Source organism: Mus caroli, unplaced genomic scaffold, assembly GCF_978045245.1.
Source record: "Mus caroli unplaced genomic scaffold, Mus_caroli_1 scaffold_9, whole genome shotgun sequence".
NCBI lineage: Eukaryota > Metazoa > Chordata > Mammalia > Rodentia > Muridae > Mus > Mus caroli.
In genome coordinates, this window is record NW_028227264.1 from 39,141,618 (window position 1) to 39,160,887 (window position 19,270).

Consider the following 19,270-nt stretch of genomic DNA (forward strand, 5'->3'; position numbering starts at 1 on the left):
CGTGAGACACAGTGTCATGCCCGCCCTGCATGGCTCAGGGAGAGTCTAAAGCCAGAAGCCTCTGACTTTCTACTTGAAATGTCTGCTTACTTACTCACTAACCATGTATTTCACGATGTGAATTTCAATCCAATGCTTGTGACAGGTCTCTTCCTCCCACTAGCTTCTCTCTCCCCTGGCTCCTTTGTACTTGGCTTTTTCTATACTCTATTACATCAACCATTTATGACTCATAAGAATGGATGCTGCCAGTGAATCTATGGTACAGCATAGCTTTCAACTAGAGCCTTATCCTGAGACATTAAAACGAGAACCCTCTGTGTCTGATGAAATATGGCAGCTGTGTTCCCTAGGTCTTAGGCTGAGATACACAGTTAAGGTCTGGGTGGCATTTTACATTCCTTTCTGGCGCCAGAACATATTGTGGCACCCTTAGCTATCTGCTGCTTTTTTCTGCATCCTATATGATGGCAATCAACACTATCGAAACATACAGTTCAGCCAGCTGAGCTTCAAGGAGCTTGCTTCTGCAATTGTTGCCGGTATTAGGATCCTCATGGCTGCCTCTCAAAGGTTGATGCTTCTCTGCCATTATTCTCTGATAGGAACTTTATAAGCATTTTAAGTTAGTGGCCAGCCCCATAACGGGGTTCTCAAGAGCCAGTTCCTGCCAGATGTGGCTGGTCCAAGTCTGCAATCCCAGCATTTGGGAGGTAGAAGCAGGAGAATCAATTCTAAATGAGACTCCATCTCAAAATACACAGAACATAAACTGTTTCTCCTCGGAAAGATTTCTGTGACCCTCCTCTGTATCCTTTGTCTTAAAATTGTTTCCTTACTTATGGCAAAACAGCCCAGCTTCTGCTTCAGTGTCTAAATATTCATTCAGTTGAACCTTTTACATCAGTTCAACAAACCTAACTTTTTGGGAAGAACTCTGTCTGGGGTGTGACAAAAAGCTTGCAGCGAGGAGGAGGAGGAGGAGGAGGAGGAGGACAAAGAGGAGGAGGAGGTGGTAAGCACTCACCGTGAGCAAGCACTCACCATGAGCAAGCTACAGCATGCTTTCAGGGTTTCTACACTAGGAAGGAGCCTGTCTGTCTGCATGCTCTAATCCCACCTGCCTACACCCGCTTTGGTCCTGTGGTTAGAATAAAGCCATTACCATACTGAACACAGCCCTCCCACCTCTCAAGCATTTCCTTCTGTGACCCATTTAAGTCTGGGGTGGTTTGTTGGTCTCTTCACAGACCTAAGACAAAGGATACAATAACTCAGCAGCACTTTCTATAAAAAGAATGCTTTATTCAAAAATAGGATCTTTTCAAAAAGGAGAAAACTTTTATGTACAATTACTCTGTTTAGAAACAGTTGAAAACACAATAAAAGAAATTGAGATTACGAAATTATGATTCGTTAACATGCAATACTGTTGTTGAAGTTTTTCTCTTACTACATTCCAATAATTCACATTTGTTAAGACAGTGGTTTGGACGACAGAATGGTTTTGTATTAATTCCTTCCTCCTATATGCCACCCTTCCTGGAAGACACAGAAATGGCAATGGCTAGGCAGTGCAATGTTCAGCATGTGATTTAAAAAAGAGAAATCCCCGTGGCCTTTCAGACTGGGGGGCTCTAGGCATTTTCTTATAATGTCAATGGTTTTTCAAAGACCTGAAAAGAAATTTAATTTTTTCCTAACATTCAAAAGTTTTACTGTTTATATTCACAAGTAAAACCAGAGTGATTTTAAGGACAAAACTGTGACTTTAAAGAAACTACAAGTGGTATTTTGGACTCTGTCTTCACACTCTGGCCAGAGGGAACTCATTATTATTCATCCAGTGGCGAAGCAGAGCCTGAGACCCTGATTTCTGAGTGCAGCCAGGGCCTTACAGACAGTGATTGCAAGTAACATTCAAAGCCTTGGCTTGTTCCTTTGAGTTCCAGCTTCAGAGACAACCTCACTTTCTGCTTAGGTCTACACAGTCCTGTCTCTCGTGACTAGGAAGCGAGTCAAGAAAGGAACTTCGGACTGCTTTTTAATTTTACATTGCTTAATAGTTAGAAGAAAGCTGCAACCAATGAGGGCCACTAGTTTACAAGTAAAAATAGACAACACAGGCCATAAAAAATAATGAAACTGGAAGAAGACAAGAACTTGATTCAGTGGGCGGTAACTGTAGGTGGCCCCGCCTGTATTCCTGCCACCCTGTGGGATGGGTCGGTTAAGTGCCTGGCACCTCTCTGAGTCGTTAGCTACATCATTTCCCATAAGATCCCATATCCAATAGGCATTTTTTTCTCCACTCCAAAACGATCCTTTGATCCTTTCAGTGACATCACAGGGACAAACGCAACTGCCTGCCAACAGTAACTACTTGTCAAATATAACCAGTTATCATTCCCCATATAAATAACATCTATAAAGAACAAAATGAAGTTGCTGTTGAACTTCTCTGAGGCAAATTTACCAAGCTCTTAAAAACAATAGGCCAACTTCATAAGGCCATATAAGAAAAGATTACCTATAAGTCAAACTGTCATCCAACACGTTTTAATAATTAAATAGTTAAATAAGACACTGGATCAGAAATGACCCCAGACAGTGAAAGGACTAATCCCATTAATCCCACAACTTAATGAGGCCGTCCCAACCACACGTGATGACCTTGGAGGTCTCATGGGGGTGCCACACTGCGCCTATGCACACTTTATCATGGGCTTTAAAGCGACTGTAGAGTTTTGTGGTCTTCCAGTCCCAGATGTTTAATTTCCCATTTCCATCTCCTGAAATCACATAGCTGCAATAGAATGAAAACAAGTCCTGGTTATTCATACAACTTAAACTGGTAAAGTGAACGACACAGCCCCGTTACCACAGGAAATGTGAAGGTAAGGCACTCAGAAGAGTGAGTGCACGAAGCGGTCTCTAGTTACACATCTCTAGCCTCTCCCTTCCGACATGCCGCCAGTCTAAGCGTTAGAGAGTGTCTAGACAGGCAGGCTGCACAGAAGAACCAGTTTCACATGTAGTCAGTGAACATGTTAAGCACACTGTGCTGCAATGAACTTTTTAACATCTTTAGCTTCAATATGCTCTGATTCAAACACTGAATCAGAGTTAGGAAGCTGAGGCCTAATTACCACGCTAAATATAAAAAAACGACAGGCCTATCTGAATTCTTTGCACCTATATATTTTTAACTAAGAGTTGGGAAGTGAACGCAGAAATTTCGCTAATTGTGACCTAGAAGTATCTGAAGTTGTGTTCCTGTTTCCAGCGTGGACAGTTCTGTAGGTGAGAGAGGAAGCTGTTCAACAGTGTTGCAGATCTCCTGGGACCTCCTCAACCACGGCCATGCACAGCAGCAGACGGAAAGCGACATGGTGACGCAGATGGATTACTAGGGGGCTAATGGGCACGGTCAGAAAACACACTGAAGACGACACCACAGAAAAGTCTATCTAGTTTTTACAGCTCATTCTTGCCTTTATGTCTGCCATTTTCAAAGATTACACAGTTCTCATGCAATTTCCTAAGTCACAGAGACGTGTGAAGAACACCCTACACACATGCATCATATGTGAATACAAATGCATCATATGTGAATACACATGCATCATATGTGAATACAAAGACTTAAGCTTACCTCATGTCTGGTGAGAAGTCTACCTGACAAGCGTAGCCTGCTACCATGTGGCCCTTAAAAATTTTCTTCTTATTCAATCTGAATCTGTTCTGTGCTCCAAAAATTAAGATTTGGTTGTCCATTGATTGGCATGCTAGCCATTTTCCTGTCAAATGCAAAAGCAGTATATTTTAGAGGAAGATTTAAACATTTTTAAAATGTTTATTTAAAAAATATTAGCTTTCATTACACCTTTGTTCCAAAATACTTTATAAGATGAGAAAAGCAGGTTCCTGTGGCATCCTGTGTTATAAATCAGTCATCAGCAAGAGGTGTTTTTATTTAACATAATGGGCTCTGGAAAAGCAGGTTCCTGTGGTATCTGTGGAGTTACAGATCAGCCACAGGCAAGAGGGAATCTTCCGTCTAACGTACCTGACTGCCACTCTAACCGTGTCTCCACTGAGTACATTTCAGAGAGCAGCTTTTCACTTTTTAAAACTACGGAAACAACATCCAAACCTAGTGTCAATATAGGTAAGTTATTAATAATACATGCTCAGTGGAATTAGCTTATAATGAGTCCAGCCAATAGAACTACAGAATGGAACAGACCTGTGGCAACTATTAAAGACTAGCTCCATGATAAACGAAGGATTACGAAATAAAACTGCACTAAAAATGAGGATTAGCAAGACCATATCAACTGTTTCTTAAAGGCACACTGCTTTTATTTCCCCAGGAGTCGGCAAAGCCCCCAGGCCCTGCATACAGTATTTACTCACATCTGATTTACTTATAAAAAAAGACCAAAATGAGGAGAGGGCTAACCGATGGCTGAAACCCAACATGAAGCCTTGAATCCTGACGACAAAGGGTATAATATGGTGACTGTCAAAATGGTGACTACTTGCTGCTCTTCTAAGAATGACAGGGTCCCTGCCAGCTGTCATTGAGCTGCACAGAAAGGCAGATGGAGCAGCAGACTCTTCCTTGCCTCCATGTCCCCTTCTACGCTCAGAACACCTCTGAAAACACTCCCTTCCCACCCTCACGAGAGACTGATTCCATCAGTGTGCCTGTAGCACAACTACCTATTATTTCAAAGGGTTAACAAACACAAACCACTGATCTTTTGTTTTGTTTTGCTGAAGGGACTCTTTTGGAGATGTAAGTCCCTCTCACAATCCTCTGCACCCCTTTTCAGCTTGGGCCCTGCAAAATGGCTCCCACCGAGAAGTGGGGAGAGAAGGTCCTCTGTCATCAACAAGAATATCCCATTAGGGTCGGAAAGATGGCTCAAGCACTGGTAAGAGGACTGGATCCTCTTCCAGAGGACTAGGGTTCATTTCTCAGCACCCACATGATAGCTCCAGAGAATCCAACACCTTTATATAGATATACATACACCTAGGCACATAAAAAAATGACGCCATTAACACTCACAAGCGCATCCACACAATGAGTGGGCTGCATGAAGTGTGACCCTTGGCACTCAAAGAAAGACAGAAACTTGCCATGAAGGAGAGGGAACTCCAGATGTGAGTGCCGATACCAGCTCAATCAAGCCATCTGGGCCAGAGGAGTAAAGTTCCATTTCATATCTGGGCATGTTGGTCCAAAAGTGTAACCAGGATGAGGGTTCATTAACAAGCTCTTCCCTGTGGGGGACCTAACCCTGTGACCACATCCAAAACTCTAAAGAAAATGTGCGTGGGACTAACTTCTCCGTGTCAAATAGGGGCATAAAGCTTCCTTAAAAGATCTTTTACATGTAAATTGCTAAATTTCTCATTTTGAAGAGTCAGACCAAAAATTTCTATTCCCTTGAAATAAAAGCACTTATTAAATGCTTTACTGAACCTGATTTGTGTTGGAACGAAAATTATTAAAAACTAAGAAACAAAAAACTGTAAGAAATCCTTAACGTTAACTATAAATCACTGATTCTTGTATTTTTTTCAAAACAAGAGAGTGGGCGAGGTGATTCACATATGAAAACCAATAATTACCCTCATTCTGAAAAGGTTTCCCTACACAAGGATGGCAACACAGCAACTCCCCAGATGCAGGGTTCCCGCTCTTGTGGACCCAGCAGTTCCTCTGTGTCTTAGACGCTCATTTTAAACAAGTTCTATGCACTAACTCACCATTTGGAGACAAAGTCACTGCAGGCATGGAGTGCATGCTGGGCTCTGCTATGTACTTAAAATCCACAGGGATATCCCTAAAAATGGAAAACAGCATATGCATTAGAACGAGTAATTCACACAAGCACATTTGGAAGAATTACCCAAATGTAACCATATAAAAGCAACTTGCCTTTTCATTAAGCTTCCAGGACGGAGTTTTATTACTAAAAAGCTTTTGTTTTACAAATTCCTTTCCATGAAAATTATAACAGTGTCAGTGGTTCTGCTTTCTAACTATTAGACTTAAACTCTGGTCCTTATATTGCTAAATATTCTGGAGTGCTGAACTCATCTTAAAAGGCCGCATGATTGGCAGAGGCAAGGAGCTTGAGCAAGCTTCTGAGGGGGTTCTTACCTGGCAGCCAGCCTTACCCATCACCCCAGGAGCAAGCCAGCCAGCCTTACCCATCACCCCAAGAGCAAGGGGAGTGTTAAAAGGCCTCCACGGCAAGTGTGGATGACAGGCAGAGCTGTGGGGATCTACGCTTGCTAGTTTTGTTTTATCTGCCCAGAAACAATGGCCCAGGCCCCAGGGCGAGGGCTTGATTCAGTGCTTGGTACCAAGCCTGTAAATATACAGTGGACAAAAGCATTTTCAAGGTGCATAGTACAGGGCAAAAAGTAAAATACAGAACAGCAAAAACTTCATGATAAAAATACCTGAACATAAAAAATTCAAAAGTACTCAACTCAACAGAGAACAAATGTATTATGTACCTTTTTGTTTTCATTCTTTTTTATAATAAAAGATATTTGGTAATCTGAAGGAGTTTTGGTATTGTTGTTTTCTAGGGGGACCAACAATGTTTGTGTGGGCTAACATGTGGGAAGTGCACTCGAATGAACACCATGGGGTGAAGAGAGATTTCAACTCAAAAGTATGATTTGAGTTTCAATACTTTGCTTAATTGGAAAATAATTGTACTTCACTTCTCTTGTGGGTTTCTCTATTCATTTAGCCAACATGCAGAAGGAGCAAACGTCCAGAAGAAAGAGACTTCTGTTGTAAGCAGGGAAGCGACATTTATCAGCCCCTGTTTGAGGTTTGAACTGTCTTTCTGAATGACCCAAGTATCAGGAGCCTCACCCTTTAAAAAGGACTCATGCTCCCCCTCAGATTTATCACGAGTAGATAGTGAATTTTATAACACCGATTAAAGCAAGAGCACTTTCTAAATGAACCAACCCTATTTTCGGTTCACATCTTTAGCAAACATAGCAAAAAAACGTTGCAGGGTGTACTGGCTGGTTTTGTGTGTCAACTTGATACAAGCTGGAGTTATCACAGAGAAAGAAGCTTCAGTTGAGGAAATGCCTCCATGAGATCCAACTGTAAGGCATTTTCTCAATTAGTGATCAAGGGGGAAAGGCCCCTTGTGGGTGGGACCATCTCTGGGCTGGTAGTCTTGGGTTCTATAAGAGAGCAGGCTGAGCAAGCCAGGGGAAGCAAGCCAGTAATGAACATCCCTCCATGGCCTCTGCATCAGCTCCTGCTTCCTGACCTGCTTGAGTTCCAGTCCTGACTTCCTTTGGTGATGAACAGCAGTATGGAAGTGTAAGCTGAATAAACCCTTTCCTCCCCAGCTTGCTTCTTGGTCATGATGTTGTGCAGGAATAGAAACCCTGACTAAGACACAGGGCCCTATTTTAACAAGTCTTGGTACTAGACTAGAACAGCAGTTCTCAACCTGTTGAGACCCCTCTGGGGGTCAAATGACCCTTTCACAGGGGTAGCATGTCAAATATTTACATTACAATTTACAATAGTAGCAAAGTTAGTTATGAAGTGGCAACAAAAATCACTTTATAGTTGGGGTCACCATAGCATGAGGAATTGTGATAAAGGGTGGTGCGTTAGGAAGGCTGAGAGCCTCTGCCCTAGAATAAGGACTGAACCTGGGCCACCCTACAACTTCATTATCTCTGGCAAAAACGCCTGCTAGGTATAGCTGAACTTCATAAAAACAATGCCAGTTGTTTACTTAGATCTTGTATTTCAATATAACAAGGTTGGAAATGATTTCAGATAATCTGGTCTGGAAATGAACTTATCCAAAGCTAACAAGCCCGTGGCATTATAAAAATAAAAGACACATGGCAACTTTTACCATTTTCTGTCAAAAATTTTAAAGATATTTTACCAAAATAAATACCTTTGGTTAAAAGACAAAAATAAAGCCATCGGAGCAGAAGCCCCACAGGCCCCAGCCTTCGTTCAGCTGCTCCACAGGGCACCACTGCTGGCTTCTAGCATAACCTCCAATCAGCATAACCCCCCACCCACCTTCTCAATGGCGGCAGAGCTTTGCCTGTGCAGCACAGTTAAGAACGCCTGCTTCCCTTGGTTGTTTCCTTTAGTGTATGGGTGCACTGTATGTGTGCTTGGTGACCTGGTAAGGCATCAGATCCTCTGGAACTGCAGCTACATAGACTGCTCTAAGCTGCCATGTGGGTGCTGGGAATTAAATCTGGGTCCTGGTCCTCTTAACCACAAACTGTCTGGCTCTCTTCTTCTGTCATGCTATGCTACAATGAGGTAGAGGACACATGAGTTTGGAAAACCTCCTCTTACATAAAGTCCCAGTGCTGGGAACTTCCTTCCCCTGGGCTCAGTCTGCTCTGGGCTTAGGGACCCTTCCTCCTTTCAGAATCTCCAGGGAGCAGTGGCGGGACCTGAGGTCCCCGGTTGGTTTGCTCTCAACTGAGCAGATCCGAGTCACCTTCTCTGCCTCCATGTGTCCCCATTTACCAAACAAACAAAAAGTTCTGGAATCAATCTGACCATTTCATGCCCTATATAACCTTAGGTACATCACTTTAATTATTTTAGTTTTCTTATATGAAAAAAGAAAGAGGCCACCGCACATAAGACTGCTCTGCACGTTAAATCACAGTTCATATCAAATGTTCATCTTAGTGACTGACATAGAGAAGCACTAGCTCTAGAACTTATCTTCATTAGTGACCAGAGCAGTGCTGACTTCTGAGAGGGAAAGGAGGACTTTAATAGCACTGCCTTAATTTAGTCAAAGCATCGTATTGATTAAATTCTACACAAGTGTTTCCAAGCTCTCTCACTGGCATAGCTTCTCAATATTAACTGCTTTCTTTCACACCACTCTACCTTCAATGATGGAAACAGCAACTCAAGACACAAACATCTGAATGTAAAATCAAACCATAAAACACACACACACAAACTCTCTCTCACACACACACACACCCACAAACTCTCTCTCTCTCTCTCTCACACACACACACACACACAAACTCCCTCTCTCTCTCTCTCTCTACACACACACACACACACACACACACACACACACACACTACACACACACACACACACACACACACAAACTCTCTCTCACACACACATACCCCTAGTCAGGCTGGGGAAATGGCTCAGTGAGTAAGAGTGCTTGCAGTGCAAGTGTGAGGACCTGAGTTCAAATCTCCAGCACCTATGTAATAGCAAGGCATGACTATGAGATAGAATAAGTCACCTGATGCCCTTGTCTGGCCTCTGCATACATGTGTGTACACACTGTGTGCATACACCCAAACCCCACCCCACCACACCACACCACACCACACCACACCAAACCATCCAAACAAAGACACTCAGTGTCCACATCAGATTCTCTGTAAGAAACAGCCTCTCTTTCTCGCTCCCTTTCTCCCTCCTCCTACTCTTTCCCCTCCTCCCAAGCACTCTTCCTGGCCAACACTCCCCCACTGACCTAAATCTCTAGGTCTAAGTAGTATCTTTTCTGAAGAAAGACCTAAGATTTTGAACAGTGAACAATAAGGATGAAGCTAACTGGTAAGATTAGATACAAAGTCCAGGGTCCTTGGGGATAATTGGGAAGGGTATAGTGCAGTCGTAAATTTCATAGAATCAGACTTGACCTCAATTATCCTGATAATACTGAGGGCCTACTCCACCTACTTGGCTCTCCTAGGGAGTAAGTCTGAGGAGGCAACCACTGGCTGAGGCTCAAGGCCACCCGCTTTCTCTTAAACTGCCACTTCTAGAGATGGTGCACTTTCTAGTCCTGGCAAGGCTATGGTCTCCACGGAGTTGTTCTTTGTGACTATAAATACAAGCTGGGCTCCACCCAAGAGCTGACTTGAATTCGAAAGGTTACCACTTGTTTCTTTGTCACTAAATCATAAAATATCAAGATACTTAATGAAACCAGCTTAAGGACTTTTTTTTGACTTTAGAAAAACATTTTTTTTTTTTTTTGGATAAAAGGAAAAGGTAGTCAATGTATCCTGATTATAGTCAACAAGGAAATGTTTAAAGCTGATGATATGAGGCAGCTTACAACATGGATGGTTACAAAGCAGGCCGTAAGAAAACAAAGTGCTCACTATACTGGCACTTTCCTTGGATCTGTTCTGAGGCCAGGATCTCTATGTGTAATGTAGCCAAACATCCTACATCCTGCCTGCCTGCTGTCCTGCGAATCAGGAAAGCATGCACAAGGGGGCTATCGAGGTGACTCGGTGGGCCTGAGTGTGAGCTCTAGAACTCGCCAATGGACACATAGCCAAGCTCCCATGCACATCCACACACATAATAATAAAAGAAGAAAACCATAAAAATAAAAGCAGGGCTGTGGCACTGAGTCAGCAGTAAGAGCAAGGCTGCTCTCCCAGATGACCCTGGTTCAACACCAATGCACATGAAATAAGTTATTCATAATTCACTAAAAGAAAAACAATGTGAGGTGTGACAATGTAGCAATTATGGCCACAAAACAACAACAATGACAACAACAACAGCAGCAGCAGCAAACCAAGTTCAAATCCATGTACTTTTGGGAGAATCTCCAAAGACTGTGAATAATAGTTATAAATGTTTAGACTTCAATTTCCAAATTGTCAGTATTTACATAATGAAAACACTTTGGTTGGAAGACATGAAAATTGCTGCATATTCTCAAGCTTCGGCTATAATTTTTTAATTGCTTGTTTCATAAGTCAGATTTCTTCTGACAACTCACCATTCCCAAACTCGTAGGCTTTTATCATCAGATGTACTCACGAATCTTCGGTTCTCATCGACAAAAACAATCGTGTTGACAGCCCCCAGATGCCGATCATATTCCTGAACAATCTCTCCACTGCGGATGTCCCACTGTGCAGCAACAAGAGAAGGCACACACAGAGGTAAGAGGACTCATGAAAACCAGCCAAAGGCACTTGGGAACCTAAAACTTCTCATGCTCTAAGGTTATGAACTGACTGCTGCCTTCTTAGCGCAACCAGAGTGGACCCTCAGAGGGGCAGACATCAACAATCTAAAGCTCACAGACCCCGACAGACAGACACACACACACCAGAAAGACAGACTTACCTGTACGATCTTCTTATCAGACATCCCAGCCACAAAGAGATTTTGCTTATCTTCATCGGGATTGAACTTGACGCAGTAGGGTACTTTGCGGTTTGTAAATCTTGATATACACTGTCCTAGACCAAAGAGTCAAGTTAAACAGAACCGTAAGTGTGACTTCCAGAGTGTGACAGCGGCATGAAGACCTAGTGAGTAGCCCTCACTTACTGACTCTGAGGAAGGGCAGCTTGACTCTTAAAATCACGACACTGGTACTTTTCATAGAGGGCTGGGGAGATGCCTCAGTTGGTAAGAATGTTTTCTGTGCAAGTGTGAGGACTTGTGTTTGAATCACCAGCATCGTATCAACAGTCAGGCATGGCTGTGCATGTCTGTAAACCCAGCGCTAGGGGCAAAGACACACATGAGTTCTGGGGGCTTGCTGGCTAGCCAGTGTTGCAAAACTGGTAAGCTTTCAGTTTAGTGAGAAACCCTACCTCAAGGCAGTATAGCGGACAGACACACAGACAGACAAAGACACACACACACACACTTTCCCCAAAAGTTATAGAGATAAATCCTAATGACATCACTGCAGTGGGATAGTTTGAGAACAGAACGCACTCCCGGTACAAGCCATGAGAGTGAGCAGCTCATCATGTCAAGGTGACAGATGAGTTAGAAAGAGAGAAAAGATGGTATGCTTCTATCTACAATGAATTTAAGAACTGGCAAAGGCTCTGTGGTGACAGAGAAGTTACTGTGGTTCCTGGGAATTGGTGCACAGTAGGAAAGGGTGAAAGAACCGTACTGCATGCTGGAATGTTCTATGTCTTGACCTTGGTGGTGTTTAAAACAAATTTGTCTAACTTTGCTATATTAAAAAACATCAATGAATACTTGTGCACCTTTATGCACACCTTAATGTTGAAGAGCTGTAGGATGGTCACCTTTTAGTCTTGGGGACACTGAAGAAGTGCCTGGTCCACATGGGACCATACTGGACCAATCACATAAAGTAGGAGCTCACATCAACATCAATTTGGGCAACTGGACTAAATCTTGCTTTTGGTCTGTGCAATGCACTGTATTGGGTATGTGGGGGGCATCCATGTGAGATGGATCAGATGGCGCCCAGAGCCACCTGATTGAGTCTGTTTGCCCTTGAGGGTTTACTGTGTAACCATCCAGGTGAGAGGAGTGCTTCCTAGGGATAGCACTGGCTATACAGATGAGTTCCAGTCTACAAACACGCTGGTGCTGTCAGCTCATTTCCGATGAGAAGCAGCGTTTGCATGTTTGGATGACGCATCATTTCACCAGGGACCACAGAAGTGCACAGCAATGCCAGCTCGGGAGAGTAGGACACACTCACTCACCTGTCTCAGTGTCCCAGAGTTTAAGGTACCTGTCGTAGGCCGCACTGAGGAACTGTGTTCCTGCAGTGTTGAAGCAGATGTCTCTCACAGCTTTACTGTGACCTGGAGGCGAAGCCAGAAGCTGAGGTCAGAGAGGAGGAGCTGTACCACAAGGGAAGCTAGACAGAGCCCTCAAGGAAGCCCCCACGACGGGGCTGGGGGAGGGGCCGCTTTTATTCCTTCAAGGTGTTCTGCAGGTGGGTGAGCCGCACAACACTTTGGTAAGAACTGAGAGAAAAGGTCTGTTTTTGTTTTTAATTTGTCCTGGCATCTTTTTAATATGCAGTACACACACTGATGACTACCCAGCCAAGGATTTACTGAGACCTGAGGTTCTAATGAGACTTGGGAGGGAGGCTCACTGTCAGTTTCCTCAGTGTGCTGGGAGGAAAAGCAAAGAGCTCCAAACCCAAGATCAGGGAGTGCAGTCCTCCTTCAGGTACTGGGGACTTCAGTGATCTCATTACTTCATTTCACAGAAATGAATTCAAAACTATAGTGTTAGATGTATTTTCTAAAAGATGTTATTCTGAAACTAAATTAATTTCAGGGCACTGATCACAATCCATCTTCCACAGTTCTGAGGAAAGTAAAATGCACTTAAACCAAGGCAGAAATTCCATCTTTTCACTATGACCAGGACACAAATAATTTCACAAGATGTACACTGCTCCAACGGTCAACCCCGGGCTGTCTCCTGGAACCACCCGCAGCACAGCACTCCTGTCAGGCAGGTGCGGGCAGCAGCCACCATGGCAATACGCATGGCAACCAGGAGACCCTCCACAGAGCAGCTGTCTGGAGAACTCCACTTCCCTCTGAAGAATGTCCTGGCAGGAAATGTGAGGCCAATGGAGATCAAATGCACTGTATCTGAGGGGCATTTGATTCCCCTGGAGACAGCTAACGGTTTCCCTGGAAGTCTTGCGTGCTGGTGTGGTATCTTGGTATCTATTTGCACAGAGTACCCACACACAGGCAGCACAGCATGGGAGAACAGACTCCCACTTCAATCTAAAAACAGAGCCACTGTGATCCACAGCCCTTCAATGTGATACAGTTAAATTTGGAAAAAGTAACAAGAAGCGACAAGGACAGAGACAGGCTTGCCAGAGAGGCCACTGGCACACCTGTCCTTCCTGTCTTACCTTCAGGGAGCTTTCTCAATCACGGTTCTCACTTCTGCTGCTAGCTCCTGACCTGGCTTTAAAGCTTCGCCTAAGGCTACTGTTTACAGGACAGCTTCACTAGCCGCTCAGACTCAGCAAGTCCAACCTCAGGACCCCCTCCCCCCTCCCCTTGCTAAACAGCCACCCGGGGTCACGGAGAGTTTCTGTCCTGTACCATTCACATCCTGCTACTGAACTCATTACATTTTCTCTTTCCACCATTTCAACAGAGACTAATAAAATAACTGTGTGGTTTCTTTTCTTCCTTCTAGGCTTGTCTATCAGAGTGTCTTCCAGACTGCCACATAATCTTTGTTCTCTTCCAATCCCATTACTTTCTAGTAAGGGCTGTTAAAAATGGCTCTTCAGTGCCATTACAGGACGCAGCCTCTTTCATTAGTGGCATGATGATTCTCCATACTCTGGCTCTCTTCTATTTTTAACCATTTGTCCCTCCCCTATACCCTGGCAGATCTTTACCACAGGCACGCACGCAGTCCCTAGCGCAGCACACAATCTCAGGGCACTCAGTCAGCCTCCGCCTCTCTCCCTCCCTCGCCCTCCTTGCCTGTCTAGAGAGACTGACTCCTTCCCGGCACTCAGTCAGCCTCCACCTCTCTCCCTCCCTCGCCCTCCTTGCCTGTCTAGAGAGACTGACTCCTTCCCGGCTCGGCTCGCGCCTGTGCATACTTTCCTTTACATCAGGGCAGTAAAATTACTGCTGCTGGTGCTATTTTTCTTGCAAAAGCATTCCTAAACAGATTTATAGGCAGTGAGAAAAAGAAATATTACCAATAAATGTTCTCAGACAGCGCCGGTCTCCATAAACTTCCCATAGCTGGAGAAAATAAAAAACACATGAAAATATTAATGTTTTCTTTATGGTGTTAGAAACTGGACCTCATGCACACTGAGAATGCGCTCTGCCCCTGAGCAAAGCTCTAGACCCGGGAATATCAAGCTTAACACAAGTTTTTATCAAATAACAACAGTCATTTGCTAGCTATGTGTGTGTACACATCTTTGTGGGTGTAGTGGATTTAATTACTAAGTCCTGCCTAGTTTGCCAGTCTGTGTTACACAGTTGGGACGCAGTTATGTACAAGCATATTCTTTACACTTGAGGAGACTTTTACAGCAAAGCCTCAAGACGATTTAGCTGCACATGCAGTTTATCTGGGATTTTCATTTTCTTACCATTTTTTCCCTCTATATTTTATGTATTCTTCTATGAGGAACAGTTCTTACTTTTTGTAACAAACTAATTTTTAAAGCAATTAAATATTATTAGAACTGCTGCCATGTGCCAGTTTAATATTGAAAAGTGTCTTTAAAAATATTTTCTGGGTAACATGTATAGACTCTATGAAAAACAGTATCTATGGCTCACAATCTAATCATATTTAAAGCAGATGAATACAAAGGTTTCACAGCTATGCCCGCTTGCCTCCCTCACATTCATCCCTGACAGTGTTGCTAGTGCTCTAAGACAGAAAGCACTTCTGAGCACCCAGTGCTAAGCAGACAGAGGTCTCAGTTCTGCCCATGCCAGGCAAGGCCCTCTGTGACCTGCTCCCTTGCCTAGGACTGCAGTCATTTTTTCCTCATATATTTTCTGCTCTGACAGCCACAGAGCTGCTGTCCTTCCAGCACCCATGCTGACTGGGCTCCTCTCCCTGCCCCATGCCCCTTCCTTGGCCTTCCTGTCAGCAAGCTTCTCCGGGACAGAACCTGCCCCTGTGCCTGCCTGGCTTAAGGTGATTTACATCAAGATGCGATGATCGGTCCCAAGGACAGTCCGAATTTCAAACCGTTGATATTATAATCCCTCTGCATATAACAGTTTCCAAATTAATGTCCATAGATGTCAGCTATATTCAACTTTATGTTTTGTTCCTTGATCCTAGGGAAGATTGTAATCTCAATGGATAAAGTTAAAGTTAGAGAAAATTAGAGATTTTCTGAGAAACCATTTTAATCAGAGACAAACCGTTTCTGTCACAAATGCCTGAATGGCTGCTCCTATTAAAAGCAGCAGCTTTATATACTGAGAGTACTCATCAATATTTAAAAAGGATAAAGCCTTAATGATCTGATCTTCCAAGCCGCAAGAATACTATAGGATTGGTATTTATTGAGCCACCACAATGATCTGGACATAGAAGAGACACAATGATACTATTCTTTAAAACTTAAGGTTTCAAAGACGCTCTGTTCATATCAGGTTGACAAAAGCGATAGCTCGCTTCCCTGCCTCACTATGCCTGGGAGGAAGGTTCAGATGGCGCTCGCTTCCTGAGAGCACCAAGAACAGAGATGGCTAAGGGCACTGCTGGTTGGTGTCCCAGTGTTCAAAAGGAAAGGATAAAAGAAATTATACTGTCTACTCTCTAGGTGTGGGATTTTCATCATAGTCTCTTCTTCCTCAGCCAGTCTGAGGAACAAACACACTCAGTTACATATCCATAACCTCCATAAAAAATGCATTATTCCTGATTCAATATTTATGTGCCCAATGCCAAAGCGATTGGATTACATCCTAATCAGTTGTCTGTGCTTTAAAAAGAGTCTAGCCAATTGGACCACAGAGCCATGTCGGAATCTACAAGTTTGGAAGCAGTCCATCAATAGCTACATCCATAGGGCTTAATAGAAAATAATTAGCCTCTAATTGCCTAACAACCACAAATTTATTTATGATTAACCAGACAGACTTAACCAAAGCACTGGCTCTGCAGCACTCTCAGGGTGAGGGGAAACTCACCTTAATTTTACAGTCCATGGAGCAAGACAGCAACAAATGTCCAGAAAGAGGAAAGAGCCTGACGGCACTGACACCCTAGAAAAAGGCATCACATTTTCAAACCGAAGCACCCAAGAGACAGCAGATCGCAAGCAACCCGATTTGCTATTTTTCTTTATTCCAACCATCATGTTCTAGACTAGCCTTCATTGGGGTTGTATGAGGTCTTCTCTCAACACTACAAGCTAGGGAAGATGTCAGATTTTCACTTCCTCATGCTGAGACAGTCAAATGGCTCCATGGCCCATTTCTTTCCCTTTTCTCTAGTTCCCTGTTCTTGGCAAAGATCTGGAAATTAACAGCTGGAACGGTGCAGATGACAAAATATATCAGCCTCTAACATTTGTAAATATCTCACTCTGCATTAAACTTTCCCTTGGATTTGACAGCAAGGAACATCTACTCTTTGACATGTAATAACCCGGGAACCAGAGCAACGTGACCAAGGCTAAGCAGCAGACCCGGTACCATCTGCCCATTACCCACTGTGTGGTGCCAAGAGGAAGCAGATGGCAGCAGGAACTTGCGGGGAAAGGGACAAGCAACAGTCTGGGGGATGGATACTGACCCATAAACTTACAGCATGGCCAGCCTGGATGGCCTTGAAGACTGGAAGCTGCAAAGCCTGCCTCACATTTACCGTGACTCTGATGCTCCTACTCTGCCTGCCTGCCCTGTGTCAGCAGCTGAAGCTCTGAACTGGCTTCTCTTTGACTTGCATAATGACAACACTCAACTGCCTTACCTTTGTGTGTCCAGACCACACGTGAATTTGTTTTTTGGGAAGGTAACATTTTTCAGGTGGCACAGATGACCGTAGATTAACACCAACATCCTGAGGTATGTGAAGGTAGGACCTGCCTTGATAGTCATACATTTCTTTAACTAAAACAAAATGTTGAAAGAAAGCCATAAATAAACATAAACTATAGTCATGAAATCTATGTTCTTAAAATAGTAACAAATTCTCAGGACTACTGCCCATATTGAATGTTAAATGTTAAATGTTAACATCATGAACTGGCTAATATTATGCTCTCAGAGTTCTTTCTGTCACTACACTGAAAGGTAGGTTAAGAATTTCTAAATACCCAAGAGATAAGAGACCTTAAATAAATACTTTTGGATTGTGTTTGTTTGGTTTAAAAAGCTGCTATTTGAGTGGTTGGTTTGAGCTTCATTAAAAATTACTAAATGAGTTGTAGCTTGGAATTAGGACAGATTTTCCAACAACTTCTGAAATGGCCCTAAATATTCGTCTGCCATTTTGTACTATGCATTCATGCGAAGTGGTGTTCTCAGAAGTGATGACTGTAAAATCAAAATATTGATCAAGTCTGAAAAACATTAAAATGCTCTCTACCTCCCACAGTATCAAATATTCAACCAAGATTTAGTTCTTATGTAAAAATCAATAAGAACGTTGATTTCACTGCCATGGACATTCATTTCCGTCTTTGCCAGTTTCCGCTTGTGGAGCTTACAGTTTTAAGCACTACAGCACTAACCAGATGCCTTGGAAATAAAACTGAAGTTTGTGAAACCATGTGGTCTTCTGAAGCCTCAGGACTTGATGTGACAAAGCACCATGCCAGCACTGAACCATTCACTGTCTAAGCTCTGGTCATCAGCACGTAATTTCCTCAGGTAACGATTCTTCATGAGCCTGTGCATTATTGCCCATTCTAAGTCTAGTAGTCTCTAATAGTTTCTTCTTTACTCATTTTTAAAAACCCACTGATTCATAAACAAAAATTTCTGTGCTTATCATTAATCATGCTACATTTTCCCTTTTAGTAGTATAAAAGGTCTATGATGATTTCTTTAGGATGCAAATTGCTCTTAATATAATGCTGACATAACAGCAGCCAACAGTGCAAGCAATTGGTATTATATGGCGTGAGAAAACAAAACAACAGCAGATTTTTATGAAAATAAAGATGTTTGAAAATCATACTACCATGTAAGATTGTCTTCTCCTCCCCAGGTTTCTCTTCTTCCTGTTTGCCTTTTTTCTGCCTCTTTGCTGTGATTTCATCCAATTCCTTTTGTTCTTCCTACGGAAACAAAGCAGTGAACTTTATTGAGAGCCTGAAATCTCATCATGCCCACCACTGCTGGCGTATACCCTCTGTAATGAGGCTCACAAACATGTCTGCTAGGACGGCAATGGCAACTCTGCCACAGCCAGAGACGGATCAACTCTTACACAGATCACAAGATGATATTAAACACATGCTCGGTAATATTTTTAAACTGAGTCTGTCTACCCCCCCTCCCCCCACCGCCCCAAATGGCTAGACATAAGTTTATCATGCTGTGCTAATCAAACGACAAGCCATCAGAAAGTCTGGTATCAGAGGACACTGAGTTTAGAGCACAGTCCTGATTTCGTTGAGTTGCTTTTACATTGACAAGACAACGGAGTAAGTAGCAATCATGGATGTCATGGATGTGAGACCAACTTTTTTTTGGGAGATCTAGAGAGGTAAGGCGGGGGACAGCAAATCCGCATTTATAATAAACAAGCCCAGGCATGATGTGTACAGGAAGACAGCAGCATATGCATGCTACAAAGTGAAGCAGATGTAGGAACAGCTGGATCACCACCTTCCTAAGGACAAAACTATCTTGAGCTTGTCTGTCACTGTGCTTCTGAACCTGGGACAGTCCCTAGGTCTCAGAGACAGTGGGTTACAGATGTGAG

General features: G+C 43.2%; 1 protein-coding gene across 1 annotated transcript in view; it reads right to left on the reverse strand.

Annotated features, from left to right (window-relative positions):
• Positions 1–1,284: 1,284 nt before the first annotated feature.
• Positions 1,285–19,270, reverse strand: part of Cdc40 (cell division cycle 40) — a 50,510-nt gene continuing 32,524 nt past the window's right edge. Inside the window, exons 6-15 of the mRNA XM_021173930.3 lie at positions 18,524–18,620; positions 17,309–17,448; positions 16,525–16,599; positions 14,553–14,598; positions 12,553–12,654; positions 11,195–11,310; positions 10,842–10,975; positions 5,785–5,861; positions 3,656–3,800; positions 1,285–2,806 (exon numbers count right to left, since the gene is read on the reverse strand). Of these exons, the coding sequence (XP_021029589.1) occupies positions 2,629–2,806; positions 3,656–3,800; positions 5,785–5,861; positions 10,842–10,975; positions 11,195–11,310; positions 12,553–12,654; positions 14,553–14,598; positions 16,525–16,599; positions 17,309–17,448; positions 18,524–18,620 (1,110 nt within the window). The 3' untranslated portion in view covers positions 1,285–2,628. The remainder of the gene's footprint in view (positions 2,807–3,655; positions 3,801–5,784; positions 5,862–10,841; positions 10,976–11,194; positions 11,311–12,552; positions 12,655–14,552; positions 14,599–16,524; positions 16,600–17,308; positions 17,449–18,523; positions 18,621–19,270) is intronic.